The sequence below is a fragment of the Nanorana parkeri genome, unplaced genomic scaffold, assembly GCF_000935625.1.
Source record: "Nanorana parkeri isolate BGI_ZX_2015 unplaced genomic scaffold, ASM93562v1 scaffold2464, whole genome shotgun sequence".
In the NCBI taxonomy this organism is placed as follows: domain Eukaryota; kingdom Metazoa; phylum Chordata; class Amphibia; order Anura; family Dicroglossidae; genus Nanorana; species Nanorana parkeri.
The window spans coordinates 58,623-79,676 of record NW_017308732.1 but is presented as its reverse complement, the minus strand read 5'-3'; the positions used below and the strand labels follow the sequence as shown (position 1 = coordinate 79,676).

The following is a 21,054-nucleotide window of genomic DNA, read 5'->3' as shown; positions in this document are numbered from 1 at the left end:
GTAATAATTTGTTTCTTATTCTTTTTTACTTTGTAATCACCTTTTTATTTTTTTATTTAATTATTTCATATTATTTTTTTTTTCCAATTTTTATTTATTTATTTTTTAATTTATCAATTGAATTTTTTTTCTCACCTAACTTTATTGCTATCACACAGAAGAAAACAATCCACTGTGTGATAGCAATTGGAGGTGACAGGTTCTCTTTATTGACCCTGTCACCTCCAATACAGGAGTTCTAGCACAGCACCGTGCTGGAACTCCTGTGACAGGTGAGAGGGGAAGAGCACAGCTTCTTCTCGGATCCCCGCTGCATACAGATGGGGAGAGCAGCGGGAATACAGAGAAGCCCCACCGGCGGGAGGGGAGGACATTTTTTTTTTTTTTTTAAGAGAAATTCGTTTATTAAAATCTTTTGCAAATTATAACATGATGGGCTGCAAGACTATCCAAGGATAAAAAGATGTCAAACTGCAACTGGGTATTAAGATACTATACCTATTTTTCCAGAAGAATACATTTAGCTAGAAAAGTAAATACAGTATGTGAAGAACATTACCTTTTGCCTCCATTAACACAGAACGGACATATACAGAGTTTTGCAGGATAATGGCTCTGCAAAATGTTTACAAATAGACCCCTAGATTCCCGTTCACACCTTCGCGTTCAGTGAATGCGTGGGAAACTTGGGAAAACAATGCATGCTTTGCCGCATGCTCACGGAACACATCCAAAACGTGCATCGTGCTTGAGGTGCCATTGCTAGTTAATGGGAGACCAATCTCACCCAGGCAAATGCAAGGTTTTCCCGTGCATTCACATGCATGAAAATGCACACAAACATGTACCGAAAAACGGAGAGCGAATGTAGCAGATTTTACCACATTGCATGCAACACCAAATGCGGGAAACAATTGCCTGTGAACGGGCATTCCCGCTGTGCAATGGTGTAAACGGGGACTTAAAGTACATCTAATGGCTCCTGTGTGGCAGTCTAAACAGGTCTCAAATCCAGTTTCATAAATGAAAAATATTTTTTACCTCCTTTGAGTCATCCAAATCCTTATTTAATTGTGCCTAATGCTGGGCACACACCTTACAACCATCGCAAGACTTTTGTCTTGCGATGGTTGTAAGGTAATAAAAAAACCTACGATCTGCCCATCTTGGACAGGCAGATCGTACTTGCGATGACCGCAATGCTAACCGAGTAGTGTGCGCTTGCGCACACCGGCCTGTGCGGCTTTTATCTTGCGAACATGCCACAAACCAGCCGAAAATCGTACGATGCTCGGCGGGTTTTCTAACATGTTCCTAAGATAAATGTCGTGCGACCTTACAGTAGCAGAGGTCGCACGCCTTCCACACACCTTGCGATAATCGTACGATCGCGGGATTTGCCGCGATTATCGTACGATTATCGCAAGTTGTGTGGGCACCTTTACACCCTTCCTCTCCCAAACACTGCAGCCAAAAATGGGAGGGTTTTAGCAGCACAGTCAGTTATGCCAATCCAGAAAGCAGTGGACAGGAGTTGGTCTATAGGATTGTGAATCATCAAAGGCAATGCCGATCTTCTCATCCCACTGTAGGGTAAGCAGGCACAGCCTACATGAGGGTGGCAACACTGCTTTGATGATGTAGCACGGTTGTCCCCACATCACAGGCAGCTGCATTAGGTGGACTTCACTGACAGGATCAACAACAGGTATTTCTAATACTTTGCAGAGGGACGAAGGGAAAACTAAATGTAAATGAACTTACAGTTAAGTGCTGGAGCACTTTTTTTTTTTTTTAATGGGAGGCAGTAGTCTTTAAAAGAGAACAATGGCCAAACCTATTTTGGCCATAGTTCTCTTCAGGGTCACAGGAGGACATTTACTAATGCCCTCCTGTGACCCAAAACTCAGCATATAGCATGCTATTGCCCACTATATGCTGACAGCAGAGAGCTGCACTGCAGCCAGCCAACTGTGCCAGCCCCCTCCCCGTCCGTCCCTCCAGCCAGTGCTGGGGAAACAGAGAGGGGAAGGAGGAATGCCTGGGGGGAGCGGTGACTGACAGTGAGAGTGGAAGAAGATCGGGAACTCAGTGATCAGTGGTTTATTAACACTCAATTCTCAATCAATAGAGCCGATGTGTGACAGCTTCAGTGTCAGTTGTCGGCTCTAATTATTGGGATTAATATATTTTGCTCTACCAATAATTTTCCTTAAATGACTGGGCCACTTGATCAGACTCAGAAGTAATGTTTTTCAATGTTATTTGGGGATTCACTGATAATAATAATAATAATAGAAAGGCTAATAGGGGTCCTTTGTTACCTCTATATGGGCTCATGATCTTTAACCATGTAACAATCTAAACCATCATGTAAGCTATGTGTTCAAAGGAATCGAAGGTAAAAGCTACAGTAGAGGATAATGTGCTGCTGTTTGTGTAACATTAGGAAGGAGTGCAGACCTTAGCAAATTGTTATTGTTGACCAAACTCATGTTCTAAAGCATTTTTATTTCTTATTAGATATGAGCTGTGTGATTATTCTTCAAGTCCAGCTCCTCAATTGCATGCAGCACAAACTGAATGTGAACATGATATTGGACCACAGGTACTAAAACTGTTGTATCTATTGTGTGATTCTTTGTACTCTAAAGTGTATCTAACCCAAGAACAAAGCTGAATTATATTGCAGCTTACCAGGCCTTAGATGTAGTAGATCCATAAGTTTTGTTTTAAACTCTTTTTTTAACCTTTTCTCCCCATCAGCTCTGCCCCAGGATCTTCCAATTGCTCTTCACATTTGTATGTGTGCATGCGTGGGGATACATGGTATTTTCTAGTTCATGTTATCAAACTTAAATTTTTTAAAACCTTTTTTCCCCCTTATTGTTATTACAAGGGGGCTGACAAAACAGCCCAGAGTTTGTGTTCATTCCCAGCACTGCTGCCAGCGAATTACATATGTTGCTGGCAGTTAAAGAATTAATGTATTCTAAGAAACGGATTTTTACGGTAAGCCAAAAATCCTATTTCTTATTTATAAATTAAGGGACACAGGATGTAATTCAGGTACATAGGAATGTCCAAAAGCAATCCAACCGAGGTCCAAGTTATCAATCGGTTATGTATCCTCCCAAACCTCTGCAGAGTTTGAACAGTCCATTGGACATTGGTCAGTGTGGAGGTCCGGTATTCTTTATGGGGGTGTTAGCACGTTTGGCAACATGAAGCAGGATAGTGGTAGAGATTGAAGTTTTAGCTTGCAGCGCCTGGATACCATGTTTTGGGACCAGGTGACCATGAGGACCAACAGACTTCCCTCACACTGACAAGTTGGGACGCCTCTCTTTGTGAGTAGGACTTGTTCACAGTTTTGGATTTGTGGGCCCATGTAACGATCGTGGCTGCGCTCCAACGTGGAGCGCAAGCCGCGGGACGGAAGTAGAGGAGCCGATGCGTTCCAGAGTGGAACGCATCAGCCCCTATGACGTCAGCAGCTCCTCCCACACCTCCCCTATAAAAGGCTGACAGAAAGATCAGTATGGCGTTCCACTATTGCCAGTGAACGCCAGCTGACAACCAGAGATCCCTTTCTTGGACTATTGGACCTGTTACCTGGAAGAACCCTCTTTGTGCTAGGACATCGAATAGCAAGTATAGCTCAGTCTGAGACAGCCTGTCCCAGATAGAGCTCTCTGAAAGTCATTACTTTTGATCTCATGCAAACTGCTGTTTGGACTGCCTAGTTTCCATCTGAGCCACACCAGTTAAAGGGGAAGTGCTGATATTCCTTTTGTGTGATACTCCTTACCAAAGTCTATTATTTGTGCCTGCTTGAATCAAGTGCTGATAACTCTTCTTGTTGGTACACCTTATCAAAGTAGTACTATAATTGAACCCGCTTGAACCACACATAACAGTTGTAACCCAGGTATGCTGTAAATACCCTGGGGCTACTCGTGTGCATCACCACTTAACCCGAAGTAATTGCGGCACATGATGGTAGAGCTCCTAACTCTCCGTTTATATTTGAGAGTGACGCCTGGAGCTCGACCCTGAAGCCGTACCCTTAAACAATTTCACCTGAGCTAGGCACACTCCGCAGCTGAGATTCATATATCCTGACCTAGCCGTTACAGCCCAGGACTTATGGTGGAACTGGATCTCAGGCTTTCCCTTGGATTTGTAGGCCTGAGAGAAACAAAAGGAACTCCTCAGTCTCAGATGCAGAGGATTTTCTGGACTGAGGCTTAGCCTTCTTTGCTTGGGCAAAAGGGTGCCCTTTTGCCAAAGGGTGCCCTTTTCTTCATAAAGTTGTTCAGGTATTCTCCAAAGAACAGTAAAAGCAGTAGTGTGTTATCATGCCTTGTGGTCCCCACCATGAAGAATAGGGAACATGTAGGCAGGATCCATAGAACATGCCCCCTGCAATGGTCTTCACCCTCCCAATGGCCATACTCTCTAGGGAGTCTCCAGGGACACTGTTCCACCAGATTGTGTCTTGTATTTGAAAAGACTCTGTTGCTAACTTGCAACATACATCAAAGATGTCTATGAAAGCATATCTAGCAGAATCTAGTGCTCCAAGTCTGTGCCAATAATCAGCCAATCCGGAAAGCTTTAAAATGACTGCAGTGACTCCACAATTGACTCATAAATCTTGCTACAAAGGTGAGAAAAGGGATTGCATCTGTCAGAGGAGAGAAGATGTCCATTCTCCTAAGGACACTATCAAAAAACAAGGCATGTTGGGACTGGCAGGTCCTTACGGCTCTGTTTGCCAATGTCCAGACTTCTGAAAGGCAGCTGCATAACCCAATGTACCTGGATTTTATTATATATATATATGTATATATATATATATATACAGGTGAAACTCGAATAATTAGAATATCGTGCAAAGTTCATTTATTTCACTAATGCAACTTAAAAGGTAAAACTAATATATGAGATAGACTCATTACATGCAAAGCAAGATAGTTCAAGCCGTGATTTGTCATAATTATGATGATTATGGCTTACAGATCATGAAAACCCCAAGAACCCCAAATCCACAATCTCAAAAAAGTAGATTATTACATGCAATCAATAAAACAAGGATTGTACATAGAACAATATCGGACCTCTGAAAAGTACAAGCATGCATATGTACTCAGTACTTGGTTTGGGCCCCTTTTGCAGCACTTACTGCAATTACTTTTGCATGATATTCTATTTATTCGAGTTTCATCTGTACAGCATATATCTAGAGTGAGAGAGACAGACACACACTTCTTTTCTTACCTTATTTACCAGTGCAAAAGAAAGCATTGCTGTGTACAGCTAGCATGTCGTTTTTTACCTTCTATCAGTTTTTGGCAGTCACATTACAGAAAAATGATTGCTAATTAGTTTCTGCAGTTTAGTGCGCATTGCACATCACCCTTTGCTTTCTCAGTCAGCAAGTCTTGACTCTTAACTTTCGCTGTGGAGCATATTTTTTTCTCACTGATCTGAACATTTTTGTCACATCGCCCTCTCTCCCTGTTCTGCTTCATGCTCCACATAAAAAGGTCACTTCCATAACCTGCCAAGGACTGTACTGCAATGCCAAGCAAGAGACTCATAATTCACTCATAAATATTCAAGACTGTGGCCTAGATTTAGATGAGAGTATCATGGAAGAACAGTCCTGCGTTGTTCAGAGATGTAACAAGTAGTTTATAAAAGTCAGGCATATGAATATGACTATAGAGGGCATCTTTTTCGAATTCAAACCCAGTTGAACTTTTGGGAATAAATATTTATTTTAAAGGAGGATGCATGAAAACTATTTAAAAAAGGTCTTATTGTTATGTTCTTTATAAACGGCCCCCGTGCTAGTTGAAACATATCTTCCCTTGGCAGCAGGGTTCAGAGAAGGACCACTGCTCTTTGTGAAAAAAGGAATGTCTCAGCAGCCCTTGATTTGGTGATTGCAGAACTCTGGCTGTTACTTAGCCAGGGGGGTTTCATGTAGCATGCATTTTTGGCTAAGGATTAAATCGGGCTTTGAATTAACTCTCCACTAACATTTCTATACCTGTAGCTTGATGGAGTGCAGGATTAGGGCCACATACGGCCCCCAACGTTTTTTTAGCCATTATGTTGCCCAAGGCAAATTCCTATAAGTGTCCAAACAATGCCTCAAGTTTTCAACTATAAATATGAAATAAATATGTGCAGTGTATATTGTTTTGGGTGAAAGACTGTAGTACCTATAGATGGTGGAAAAGTAGAATCTTATTTTTATATTAATACTTGCAATTGGATAGAGCAAACCTGTTTACCACCAAATGGAATACCCAGTATCTGTATTTTCTCAATGTGACAACGAAGAAATATGGTACCAGTACACCTTGAGTCTTTGTTGCAAAGTCCAATTTTTAATAAGAAGAATCACATTTCATCGCAGAGACCACATATTAATACAACGTTGTGGGGCTGCGCACAATTGCTTAATTAGGCATGTGATCTTGGGGTCTTGGACAGCTCCAAAACATTGCATTGATGTGTGCACTTTTTACTGAGATGTGATTTTCTGATAAAGGATTGGATATCGTAACAAAGATCCGGGGTGTGCTGGCGACATGTTTCTTCTGTATCTAATACAGATACCAGTCAGGGGTTGCTGCTGGTACCTAATGTATTGCTTTTGAGTGATAGTGTGGTACAGGATGTTGAATGTTAATACCGATACCAGTTAGGAGTTGCTATAACACCCTAAAACTCTAATGGTCAGTTCCAGTATGGTGTTTGAAGGGAATACACTGATCACTCCAGGTGACAGTACTGAGACAGTTAGCTATGGTACATGGGGAGTCCATAGAGGACTTTTCTTTCATTCGCAGTGGCTAAAAAAAAAGGCATGGGGGAGCAAAAGGAAGGTAAGTATACATATGCAGAGGGCTGTTGTCTGTTGCTTTGCCTCGCATGGGCAAACAAGATTCACTTCAAGGATTGATTTACATGTTAACAGAGAGGGCTGCTATAATACTGGAGACATTTGTCAGACACTGCCATGTAAGATGGGCTTACCATGAGGGCAGCATTGTATAGGGATGACATGGTAGCTGGACTTTATCAGACACCCCAGAGACACTGCCATAAAAGCTGAATATTACAAGGAGACTACATGTTACCAGGGACAATGCCATGAGGTGCGTGTTACTTGGGACCATCCTATAAGCAGAAAAGTGTAATTTTTCATTTGCCAGAGTTATCCTCAGCATTAAAGTCAAGGATGCAAACATAAACCTGTTGGTTTCCCTGTGCATCAATGTAAATTTACGAAGTAGTTATTATTTATATTGATGTGTAAATACTGTGAATTACATTGACTACCCATAATAAAATTGGCTTGCTGGTAGAAGATAAAATGAAGTATATTACTGATTATGGAAAACTATTCATTATTAACTTGTTTATAAGTGGATCAATAAACAGTGATGGACAGTTAACAATGGCAACCAACTAGAAAGCAGGTACTCAATTTAGTCAGCCGAATGCTGCTAAAAGGGGATTTGTGATTGGTAGTATCTTGTAACTGCATAATTTTGTCCTTTATGAATAATAATAATAATTGCATATTATTTACCTGTGAAAGACTGCTGCTAGGTGCTGCCATATTGAATGTGAAGTCAGCAGCCCCAACTGTCACACAACTTACAATCAATAATATTCCCCTTTGCTCTTCTTCCTTTGCTACATAAAAGGTCATGTAGGGAGTTGATGAGAGGGGCGGATGAGCTTTGACAGAACAGAGAATAATTAGACACCCCCAGAGAGAGTGGGGTTGTGCTAAGGAATGAACTCTTCCTGTAGCAGTAAAATTTTGTAGCAAGTTCAAAGGCACAGTAAAAATAGATTCTGGAAAGGAAAAACATTGCAATTAAACAGTTAAAATATTTGATTTTCCTGTGCTTTTACCTGCAATTTTTAAGTTGGTGACAGGGGCTCTTTAAATAAACCCAGAAATATGATACCTATCAGCAAAAGTGAGAATTCTTTGTTAGAGCCCATACAGTACATATGACTGTATTGTGGCAAGATTTCAGATGTATTCTATTCGTTATTCTATGCCTTTGAATTATAGTGTATGTATAGCCAGTTTTGGGTAGAGTAGGGGTTAGAATCCCTGCCAAATGTGTATTTCTGTCTATGTCTCAATAGAGAGATTATGCCTCTCAATTCGTCCTTTTGGCTATTGTACTCTATGGTTTCCTAACCATAAAAAGTTAGGAAATCCAAAATTGTGCAGTTGTCCCAAGAACAAGAGGTGAAAGTACATTTTCCAATAGGGACATCTTTTCTAGGGACAGCTGTCTAAGAGGGGAATTCCTGTTCTGTCATCATGACAGGAAGTGAAGGGAAATTTCCACAAAAAGACAGACAGCAAAAAAAAAAATGATAGAGGTTTGTATTCCTCCGTGTTCTATGCAAAACTGAAAAAATGGGTATACATATATTTAGCCAGTGCTTGACCAATTCACTGCCAGTGTGCTTAAGTTGTCACTTGTCAATAATCAAGATGTGTGGGTACATTCAGTTATCCCAAGCAAACGTATTCATTTGTGAGTAACTTTCTTCTTTATGTTCTTAGGTAGAAAGTGCTCAGGATTCAAAAAAGCAAAATATTCAGCTGGATAAATGTGAAATAGATCTGTCCCAACTGGAACAGGAGAATTCAGTCTTACGGGATTCCGTGGAACTACTAAGCAAAGAGATTTCCAAATGCCAGCAAGAGGCAATGGGTGTAAAAGAAAAGCTAAGCAGGTATTGGGCTTGTACATATAGACGACATGGACACTACTGAAAATGCAACTACCAGACAGTTTAAAGTGCAACTGAAGTCAAGGCTCTTTTTTTTTTAGCTTTGAATAGAGTGGAGAGGGATTAGAACCCTTGTCAGGTTTTTATTGCTGGCTGTGTCCCCATTACGGAGATTCACCCTCTCTGTTTTTCCTGATGATCTTTATTACATAAAGTGAAAGAAAATATCAAATATTTGGTTGTCACTATTGGCAACTACTGTTGACTATTGAACAGGAAGTGAAAGGAAATCTCCCCAATGGGACAGAGATGGCAAAAAAGCCAACAGGGGTTATAAGCCTCCCTTACTCTAAAAAAAAAGTTTTAGCTTCAGTGCCACTTTATGTCCAAAATCAGACATCTGGTAATCGCTTCTCGGCCTTTTGGCTAAGATCAAGTGTAGTATCTGTTCTTATCAGTTTCCGGTGGGGAAAAGAACCGTGCTTTTCGGGTGGATGGTTACTTAGTACTCGCTGGAGTGAAGGTTCGTGCTGGGCTGCTTCCTGTGAGAGGGGGGACAGCCTGGTATACAGCCTCCTGATGGAGCAGGTGCTTGCTTGGTCTAGCCAGAGGGTTCGGGGGCGGCAGAGGCCCGTGGTGGTGTGCCCCCTGGAGATTGCGTTCCAGGGGTGGCAGAGAATTACACTGGGTGTGGGACCCCAGCACTAATTCACTGGCACAAAGTCATGGCACCTATTGCATTTTCTGCACAACGCCTCTTAGACAGGCCTTATGGCTAGTCTGGGGCAATATTTTTGCACTCCCGCCCCTAAGGCTTGTTAGCATGGTGCACTGGCACTTTAGATTTATTTAAGCACTATATGCATGATTGGCACTTTTTGATTGACAATTTACCCACAGGTGCGGAGGGTGCGGGTACCTTCGGGGCCCATTCCTGACGTGGGGAGGAGATTCTGTGCCCTTATATAGGGTTCTCTGTCTCCTCCCACCTGTGGGGGGTTTCCCTTCGGGAGATCCCCACAACCTAGTACCGTGAGGGACCTGTTTCGGCAGGTCCCCAAAGGATCGGGGTCCGCCGGCCTTCGGGTTGGTGGACCATACTATTCCTAGCCACTGTCTGGAGCCTTGCGCCTCCGGGGTCGGGAAATTGTGGCCCCTTCTTAATTGAAGGACCAAGCACCCATGTACACGTTTTTGTGTGTTGTGATTTCACAATTCACTTTTTTTGTTCACAGGGGATTCATTTTCGAGCACGCTCCACGGGCTTTAAAAAAAAAAAAATCAGACATCTGGTAATGTTACCTTTTAAATCAGGAGGTATTTTGTGCTGTTGCCTTCTGTTGTCTTGAACTGCTGGATGTTTTCTGTCTACGTAAATGAAATGCACACCAAACACTACACCTTACCTTCCTGCAGGGCTTCACTGCTGTCTGGAATTAGGTACTGTGGAAATCAGGCGATTTGAAATGGCCCAAACCTTTTTGGCCATACTTCTCTTAAGGATCACAGGAGGACATATACTGTACTATTTCCTCTTGTGACCCAGAACTCAGCATACAGCGGGCTATTGCTCATTTCCCGATCCATAGAGCCGACTAGTGACATTAAAGCTGTAATTATGGGCAAAAGTGTACTTTACACACCCCAAAATTCTCTTTTAACACTGTGAAACTATTTATGTGTTACTAGACATATTGTTTGGTTGTTACATCCTGCTGGAACCTTTTTGTTTTTAAGAATACTGTTTTAGCTACATGTATTTGTTTTTTGTTTTTTTTAACAATCTTTTGTTTCATGGAAGAAATCAAGAAGAACTTAAACTAAAGCAAAGAATTGAATTGGACTCATTAAGGCAAAGTCACCAGCAGGAGATCCAGTCCATAGTGTCCAAGTTTAGCAGCGCTCAGACATTCCTTCAGGCGAAAATTGTTACCTTAGAAGCTGAGTAAGTTCATACTAACTTGGTTTGGTTTGGAACTGTGCTATTTTTTACTACAAGATCTCATTGTTAATAGAAGAATGAAATCTACAGGTGAGATTTGACTTGTCGGTATTACTACACTGAAAACTCGCAGATCCTGGAGATATTCCTCATGCTTATTCTTTGTAGAAAGATGATTTCTTCCCTGAGGGAAACAATGGTCTGCTGCATTGACCATTAGCAATATATGTTCATATTTTTTTGTGTGTAGCAGTTTGTGTTTAAACAAATTAAAAAATCTCACTATGACTCAGAAATTGTATAGCTAGAATAATACAGCTAGAAAGAAATGACATATTCCCAAGGCTATTTAGAACAGAGAAGTGTTCTGCCCCTAGCTCCTGTGTAGGAAAAGTCCATCCAAATAATATTCAAGTATTCAAAATAAAATGATGAACATTCCTAGAGGAAAATCACCATAGCTGAATCCATTACTTGACCTTTGCTTAACTTTAACCTCAGTTATCTGCATGGTTCAGCAGGATAATTCAGTATTTGTACTTCATAGGCATTTTGGTAGCATTCATCCTACACTTTGAAGTCTACATCAGATCACGCAAAGATGTGCAGGAGAAGGAAGATTGGTCAGTAAAAGAAAGATTGGTCAGTAAGAGGAAGACCAGTCAGTAAGAATCAGACAATCTCTTTCCAGCACTTCCATTAATCAGTGATGGACCAGCAGAACTACATTGTTACTGCAGAACTAAAAGAGGTTAACCTACCTCTCTTGTACCCCCCAAAACCCAAATAGGGATTTCAAGAACTAAAGTCAACCTGGGCCCCACTCTTGCACCTCACTATTAGTCAGTGAGGCTGCCCATCACCTTAAAAGACCAATGGTGCGGTACCTTGTGCCACTTCACTTTATACCTTTCCAATTGTAAGATCGAGTACCCCAATCTTCATGGCTCCTCGGGTGTTCTCCAAAGCACATATGTGTATCTTGAAGTGCCTGTTTTTTATGTCTGGCAGTGATTTACCGATTTTAAAGTGAAGATGTTCACTGTAAAGTAAGCATTTAAAATGTCTAAAATAGTGTTATTTGGTTTATCTGTCAATCTAGTTATGAGAAATGTGACAGCACTCATGACCGCCAAATATTTTCATAGCATTTCTTACTTTTCAAAGATGATATATTTTGTGCTTTTTTTTACAGTTAACTTTTCAGTTGACATTTGTTGTTAGAATTTCCTAATCCTAATCTCCTGAAAATAAATAGAAACCAAAATGATTTGTTTTCAGGTATTAGGTTCGTGTTTCAGGATTTCTGTATTGCTGAAGACATCTGTAGCTGAACATAAGAGATTTTTTAAATCAGACTTCAAACTGTTTTCTTATTTAATGTATACAGGCTGAAAGAGATGGAGGATAAGGAAAAGCATCAGCCACGGACGGAGGATCTACAGTTCATAAACAGCTTGCAGGATAAACTGTCCGATAAAGATCAAATTATTAAACATCTGCTGGTAAGATTATCCTCTTATAATCATTATTTCTCATGAAAGTACACCAGTTCAGTATCACCTTTTTTTCTTTTGGATTTTACTGCTTTGCAGAAGAATAAGGGACTCCAACCAGAATAATCTTAGATCATTTCTGAATGCATTTCCTGATTTTGAGCTTCATAAATACCTGATAATGAATTAATGTTGTGAGTTCCTTTACAAAAGCAAAAAGAAGTGTCTTTCATCAAATGCAGTAAACAGTGGGCTCGATTTGAAATCATATTTAATGTTGCCTCAAGGTAGGCATGTCAACATTCCAGACTAAGAAGAAGGGGAGTTTAGTGGTTTGCTGACTTATAACTTTAAAGCAGTCCCAAAGTGAAGATATCACTTTAGATACACAGTTCCCCCATGTTGCTTTCATAAAATAACAATGACAACCCTGACTGTTTGCTGGCACTGTCCATGGTGTCACAGTCTCAAGCAGGGCAGCCAATACTTGCTTCTGCCAAACAAAGAACTCCCCTTGGATGTGTCAGAAAAGCAGTGGTAGTGGAATATGATCGCCTAGATTCTACTAAATCAATGAATAGCTGTGATCAGTGGCTTGAAAAAAAAATGTGACCTCCCCATTACTACCACTGGGATTCCTATCCTCCCCTCTGCACCACTGTCCTGCCTGTTAGATCCATCCCCCTGCACCACCACCAATCTCCAGATGCTCTGTGCAGCTGCAGTGTGCTCTGTGTCCCCTCCGGTCCCCACTGCCTGTACCAGAAGTGACAGCGGGGATAGGTGGGGGACACTGAACCAGCAGAGTGCAGTTACACAAAGGATCTGTAACAGAAGGCTGGGGTGGTACAGAGACAAGGATCTGAGAGGTGTTGTGGCGGTGCATGGGGGAGGAGATGAGGGTCACTACTGAGAATGAACACAGTGAATGGTCAGTGCTGATAACTCACTGTGTCCATTTATAACAGAACTGATTTTGAACAGCGAGTCACATGTTTTGTTATTAGTTATTTTTTTGAATGGACACAGGAGCGATCAGCGCTGATTGCTTCTTTGTTCATTCATAACTGAACAGATAGCAAACATATGACTTAGTGCTTACTATGATTGAACACAGTGAGTGATTAGTACTGATATCATACTGTGTTCCATGGGGCAGTGCGTTCTGGTCAGAATTGGACCGGAACGCACTGCTTGCTTTGCGGCCGGCTCACTTTTTTGCTGGGCTGGAGGGGGCGTGGCAGGCCATTGAAGTGAATGGCACCGTAGCCACGCCCTGTGGCCGCAATGCGACCGCCTGCACAGGTTTGCAAGGGACATTGTGCCTGCAGTGCGTTCCGGTGCGATCAAAATAGTTTTGATCGCAAAAAAAATATATGGGGTCTCTTTAGACACCTAATATTTCCCCAAGGTCCCCACTACTGTAACAATAAAAATAAACAAACATGTAAAAACATGAAATAATGTAAAATTAAAAAATAGAACTAACGCCTCAGCATATTTCTGCTGTATGCATGAAACTGTACACCTGTTACGTACATACAGAGATGGATGCGTTGCCCTGCATACAACCTGTCTGTGTCCATGTTATGTATATTCTATTGCACTCCTGACTATAAAATCCCAACTGAATCAATGGTTGGTGCTGCAGTGATGACCAAATGGTACCACGTTAAGAGCAATTAAATGAAGAATCACCGGCACTCCAACGGTGAAGCAATACGTCTTTTTTTGACGGATGTTCACAATATCATAAAGCAAAAAACAACAACAATGTAAATTACATTGTTTGCCTGATGAAGGGACCTCATGCGGTTCCTAAATGTCATTGTTGTTGTTTGCTTTGTGATATTGTGAACATGCGTCAATAAAAGACATATTGCTTAACAATTGGAGTGCTGGTGATTCTTCTTATTACTGTCTGTGTCCGTGGACACCCATACATCCCTATATGCATGTCACCAATTGGATGTGCGGTTACATGTGTATAGCAGAGTTATGGTGCTTCTTAACACCTTATGGCCCTTTGCAGTCTTGAGGCCTCATCCCCCCACATGCAAGAAAAATAACACAGATACATTATACATGCTTTACACAGATTGTGGTAATGCATGTTATGTGTGTTGGTGTTCTGCATAGTACTAACACACTGAAGTTCCATTTACACCAAAGGAGGCTAAAAGTGGAGCGCAGGGCCTGACAGTGAAAGGGATAAAGGACACATGTGCTTTCATAACCCATCTCCACACCTAATTCATCAAATTAGAAAATATATGCACAGACCTCAAATACGGATGAATGGTTTTCTCAGCCATGGCTTGCGCAGTGTACATAGACTGCAGCACTGTAGCTATTCTCTAAAATGCCATATATACACATGCCCTGGTCATAGAGAATACTGGCAGTCTCTGGACTTCCCTATCCAACTTCCCTGTGATGATTCCAGTCTATGCTCCATGTATAGCTTGTTTAGCAGCTAATAGAGTCTCCCTATCCACCTTATAGTATAGTGAGCACTTACAGGATTGCTGTTCAAGGTTGTAACTATAAACAGCCGCCATAACTATGGATTTTCTATAACCACTCTATTTCATGCACATTGTTTAAAATGCATGAGCATTCTCTTTATGTCATTGAATACTTTTTTTTCTGGCTTATACATCATGATATATCCCGATACTCCCGTACTGCCCTGGCTTCTCCAAAATCTAGACATGGTTTCTACGGGTTACTGAACTTGACACATCATTTCACTTAGCACTGCTTTGTGAAGTCCATGGCTAGCATGAAGAAAGTTCTAAATAATCTGCCAATATTGTGGTAGTTTAAGTCTAAACTCATTACCGTACTGTAAACACTAGATGGCAGAACAGACTTTATTAGAGAAGCTGCTTTGTTCTGTTGTGTGTTGCTAACCTTATGATCGAAATTGCCTAGAAGGTGACAGGCATGATGTAAGTTTAACACTCTTATTTGTCAAGAAAGCCAATGTGTAAATGCATTTGCAAACAGCTTTAAGTGGCTTATTAGTATAGCAACTGAAGAGAAATAGATGTGCAAGATACACCATGAATAGAAATGTTACAGTGGCCAAGGTATTTCTATCCATGGATATCAATGTAGGAATAAAAGAGGTTATTTTATAACTTATTATTTTCTAATAATTAAAGCATATATATATAACCCTCTTTCTTCCATGATGCACCACAGGGTGCCTGTGTGACCAGTCATGAGGTCTGATTCATGTCACATGGGGTGGGTAGAGAGTCCAAAGCTCTGTGTTGGCTCTGACCAAATCAACTTGGAGCATGCACAGAGCTTCTTCTCTTAAATCAGGCAGAGGAATAGGACATCATGAGAGCAGCGGAAGGTGAGTATACCCAGCTGAGGGTCAGCAATTAAGTTAACCTTTCCAATAGAATATAAAACAACTTGTGGTATAAATTACGCCACATACACCTTGGATTACGTTTGGTGTTACACTAGTCACAAACCATACTGCTCAGTATATGTACCGTGTTTCCCCGAAAATAAGACACTGTCTTATATTTTTTTTGCCCCCAAAAAAACGCACTAGATCTTATTTTCAGGGGATGTCTTTTTTTTTTTTTAATGTGCAACAAAATGTGCAACAATCCAAAGTTATCTGGTATCACCGCCTGTCACAGTAACTGGCGCTATAGAGGAAGTATCGGCTAATGCGGCTCTTCTCCCTCCACCGCCGCAGCCTTGCTTTCGACAGCGCCGACTTCCTTTGCCATCAGGGACGATGGTAGCAGCGGTGTAGCAGTGGGGACATCAGACAGTGGACAGCGCGGTAAAGTACGGTACCATTTACCAATACACATTACAGTTCAGTACCATTACATTAAGCCAAAGGTAGTCAAACTCCGGCCCTCCAGCTGTGGTGAAACTATCATTGCCATGATGCTTCTCTCTCCAGGAGTCATGTCTGTGGCAGTGAGAATCTTGCAATGCCTCATGGGATTTGAAGTTGCACCACAGCTGGAGGGCCGGAGTTTGGCTACCCCTGAATTAAGCAGTGCCTTCAGGGGGACAGCAGTTGGTGAAGTATGGTACTGGAGTGCTCCCTGTCACTGCGCTGGCCGGAGGGAGTCCCCTGTCACCCCCTTAATACAGTATGTCCCTGCAGGCTGATACCATCTCTCCTGCTCTTCAACTTCCCCCTCACATGCTACCACCAAACTAGGTCTTATTTTCGGGGTAGGTCTTATATTACAGGAATCTTGAAAAATAGTGCTAGGTCTTACTTTCGGGGGAGGTCTTATTTTCGGGGAAACAGGGTAGTATGTGAAAATACATCACCTCCTTGGTTTTTCATATACTATTCTCTAGCGTTAAAGCAGAAAGTCTGCATTACTCACCTACCCTACAGGAATACATGTCTGCGGGTTCCCTCACCAATATCAACACCCTCTTCTTGGTTAGGAGTCTTCAGATATCTTGAATGGCAAGCCCGGGAAGGCATAACTCCTAGCTTGTGCATGGGAATTAATTTATCCCAACAATGAGGCACCGACTTTGGACTCTACCATTTGTGGCGGCGTCCCTGTTTTCCTTGATAGGGTTCACTTTTGGTCATTCCCCATAGTGGATCCGCAACTCATCATTGGAGCCACTAGTCTAAAGGATAAGGTTCCACCCTTCCTTTTCACAGCACACTCAACCAGATCATTTGACTTTTCAGCATTAGGCATCTGTTTCTCAGATTTGCAAGGCTGCCACCTGGGCTTCTCTTCACATATTTGTTAAATTTTACCAAATGGATGTTCAGACTTATCTGATGCCAGGTTCAGTTGTAAGGTACTTTAGGCTGCTCTCTGAGTATATTTGAGCCCTTCTTTTGACCAGTTGGTTGCATGGGCCTGTTGGCATCTGCAGTGTTGCCCACCCCGTCAGTTGGACTGCTTTTGGCTGTCCTATGGTTCCTGAATGAAATCCTGTGTCAGGATCTGGATCTGATTCCAGGGCCTCTGCTGTATATGACAGCGGTTCTACCTGCTGATCCACCTTGTATAGCTCCTTCCCTGATCTCCTGTGTAATCCTCAGTTAAAGCCAGTTTTTTGCTGAACTCTAAATTCTTTGCTGCTCCCCATGCCTCTGCACTTCCTGTTTGCCCAATTATTGTGCTCTTGACTATATCATGCTTCCTACTCCTACTGCAATACAATCCCCTCATACTGCTATTTGTCTTCCACTTAATACCTGATACCTTTGGCTACTGACCTCAGGTTGATCTTTGACTACGATTCTGCCTGCTCCTGTACTACTACTGTCTGCTTGTGTACCAAACCCAGCCTGTTATATCATGAATTTGCCTGCTGTTTCAGCTACTGGACTCTGTGCCTGATTCCAGATCGTGACTTAATATACGATTAAAAAAACAGGATTTTTGTCTTACCTGTAAAATCCTTTTTTTTTAAATACATTACAGAACACAGGTCCCTCCCCTCTGCTTGTTTTGGCCCACTCCTATTATTGCTTGCTAAAAAAAAACTAAGTCACTAATATGTATTCCATTCTATATGTCATGCAGCTGGGATTGCTTGATAATATACTACTTATTGGAAAATATAATGGTGTAAACTGGGATTCCCCAATAAATGCTGTCTTGATATCATAAAAATGGAGTTTAGCATTGTTTTATCTACCCCTTTAGAACAGTCTTTGCCACAGTATAATTACACAATACTACTGTTACAGTATATAATGTTATCTGAAAAAGTGGCCATTGCAATATAAAACATCCATTGCTGTTGTTGGAAATCTAGGAAGACAGAGAACACTCCCATTCATATAATAAAGATTTAAAGCATTATTATTATTATTATTTTCCAGGAAGTTCAAACCTTTGATGATGACATTGCAATGCCGCTTATTCAGGAAACACACAGAAGTCAGTCGTTTTCCTGCAATCCAAATGGTGGTAGTTTAACACCCACAATGAAGGTAAAAATCTTAAGGTATCTTATGTTTTATCTGTGTTTGTATGTGATTGTCATCAGCAACTGTATATATTTTCAACATCTGCTTATCCAAATGTATATCATATTACAAACATGTTTAATGCTTTAAAGAGCTCATTGAATTGAATGAAGAGGGTAGCCATAGACATGTACTCATCCTTAAAGTAGTGCTGCCATGAGAGAAGTACAGAGGCTGCTATTGCTAGGTATGTTTTTTAAATTACTTGCTGACAGACCTGGAACATGCACGTTGTAAATGTGAGTGTCAGAATGTCTTATCCCTATACTTGATTCAGATCAGTAACTCAGGAAGCATAAAAGCTAGAGCATCATAATGACAGCCTGGCAACCTGCATTTTCAGAAATAAGTCATCAATGGCAGCCTCAATGAATCTCTCATGACAGATTTTCTCTAAAGCAACCCTGTGCTTTGCCCATGTAGGTTCACTTGAAAATGAACAGGGCACAAGGCACGACAGGCAGAACAGGGCACCTCTGCCGAGGTTTGGAGATTAAAGCACAAGCAGTAAATGGGCTTTAAAACAAGCTATCCCTGACCTCTCTAGCTGCATCTACTTTGATGTCACTCATTCTCAAACATCACAACAAAGGCTCTAAAGTCCAGTTCAGTTGGTATCAAACAGCTTAAAAACAGCTCCTGTATGTTTACATTAGAGGGCTGTCAAGCTGCTTAGACTTTACTTCTACATAATATAGCTGAGATTTCAATGGTTTCTTTACCTTTGAAGATGAATTTCTCCACTATGCCTATTGTTGCAGGTTCAGAATCAGGGCTTGTGTTTTACTACCTGTTCAGAACATTTAAATGCGTTAGTGTTCATAGCCTTGGCACTGCTTCACTTACTAACAAAATGCATAAAGTGCAAGCAGCTATAACAGGCAATTCTCTGGGAGTTTTCATGGAGGATTTTAAAAGGTAACTTCACCCTTAGTGAAGATGTCCTTGATAAAGCCCCCACCCGCCTGAGTGCAGACAACCTGAGTTTATATTAGCTTTAGCCCCAATCCAGGGAATGTTCCAGGTAAAATTGTCTATTAAGTCAGCTATTAGTATGAAAATATTGTAAGGCATGCTGACTGTAAAGACAAGTTTTTTTTTTTATTGTTTTACTTGCAGAAAAAGAAGTTGGGTGAGATAACAACCCGTGTGATCAGTGTTCCCAATCTGGCAGCTTATGACAAAACCTTTACAAACAACAGTGTCAGCTCGAAAAAGCCATCAAGTCCTATAAGGACGTCTCCCAGCGTAGTTCACAGCATGAAGCCTGGCTATCCTTTCCGACAACCTGCACAGCTTCTAGATATCATCCGGCCAAATAGGTAACAATGTTCAGCTGTTGTATCATAACAAAGGAATGATGGTCATACAGATCCTTTTGCCTTCACTTTTTAATCCCCTAAAGTAAACCTATATTTTTTTAAAGATTCATTCAAGACAACAAGTGAAACCAGACAGTTAATTGCATTGAACACCCCATTCTGAGTTTGCTCTCCTCAGGGGTGGGGTGTGTCTCCCTCTGAAATCTATGTGTGCATACAAGTATTTTACCATCATGTTTTTTTATAAATGTTTCTATGTATTTATGATACTCATTTTGTTTGATTGAAGGCGGAACCCTGCCAGTGTACCCTTGAAAACAGAGGTAAAGGAACAAGAGTCCAAACGCCCAGAATGGTTTACAAAGTATTTTTCATTCTGAGAAGAATACAGAGCTGAAGTCACCACTGAGCCGATGAATGATCTGTATTACTACAATGTACACATTTCACTGCCATACATGTTATGTTGTAAATTTTAATTTTGTTAATAAAATAATGATGTGAGCTTTTTCATTAAATTAAATTGCTTCTTGGTAATAAAAATGCAAGAAAGTACTGCCAGGCATTTTATCTTCTTTTTTATTTTCTTGTTTTCCTTGTGGTAGCACTACCTGCTCAGAATTTATACATACCCTTCTGAAAATTTTTAGATACTTTCAAATTTTTGTAGGGAAAAAGTCTAAAGCTGGCCATACACCTTACAATTATCGTTCAATTTTTTTTTTTGTCCTGTCATCAAACCCCTGTTCAAATTCCGCTCAAATACCCCATCATGCACAGACCTATATTGTTTTCGATTATCGTTTGTTAGCAATACTAACTGGCCAAATTAATTTTGTCGATCAACAGAATGGATTTTTATTTGCCCATGTGCAGTGTTCATGTTGCAACTTTTGTTTTACGAAAACGCCACTAATCCATTGATTTTGATCCATTTCGACAAAAGTTTTTTTAAATAATAAGTGTTTATTAAGGGTTTTAACACAATTAACATGAAAGACATGTAAACATGGAGATCAATGTAATACAGAGTCACGTAAATACACTCCATCGTGAGAAATAGGCATATGCATGTATATAGATACATTCAGCTCCTAAAACACGGGGATACACAGATTGAATCAAGTATTGTATGGTAGGTGTCATATTTCAGTAACAGCTAAGTATGACTCGGTCAGGAGCCCTTTAAGACTGGGTAACATGATCGCATTGTCTCCCATCCAACCAGACAACATTAAGAAAAGAGGACAAGGAACGAAGCACATAAAAATCACAGGACGAAGGGGACAAAACATTTTGGCGGGGGGGTGCTTGCCAGATTGAGAGGCAAGTCGGGGTGGGAAACATTTAGGGAAAGACGTCTAGTGGGGAGGGCAGAGGGGGAGGAAAGGAGGGGTTTCCGCCGGACCCAATGGCGCATTCATCTCCTACTGTGGCGTACTGAGACATAATAAATACAATGCACTAGTCAATAGTCCATCAGGGGGCCACTGGTCA

The 21,054-nt window shown here is 41.1% G+C and overlaps 1 protein-coding gene across 1 annotated transcript in view; it reads left to right on the top strand.

Annotated features, from left to right (window-relative positions):
• Window positions 1-20,114, top strand: part of LOC108801724 (protein FAM184B-like) — a 75,228-nt gene extending 55,114 nt beyond the window's left edge. The window contains exons 8-14 of the mRNA XM_018573631.1: window positions 2,524-2,608; window positions 8,621-8,793; window positions 10,592-10,735; window positions 12,123-12,237; window positions 18,089-18,199; window positions 19,355-19,557; window positions 19,847-20,114. Coding sequence (XP_018429133.1) covers window positions 2,524-2,608; window positions 8,621-8,793; window positions 10,592-10,735; window positions 12,123-12,237; window positions 18,089-18,199; window positions 19,355-19,557; window positions 19,847-19,937 — 922 coding nt within the window. The 3' untranslated portion in view covers window positions 19,938-20,114. The remainder of the gene's footprint in view (window positions 1-2,523; window positions 2,609-8,620; window positions 8,794-10,591; window positions 10,736-12,122; window positions 12,238-18,088; window positions 18,200-19,354; window positions 19,558-19,846) is intronic.
• The last annotated feature ends 940 nt before the right edge of the window (window positions 20,115-21,054 follow it).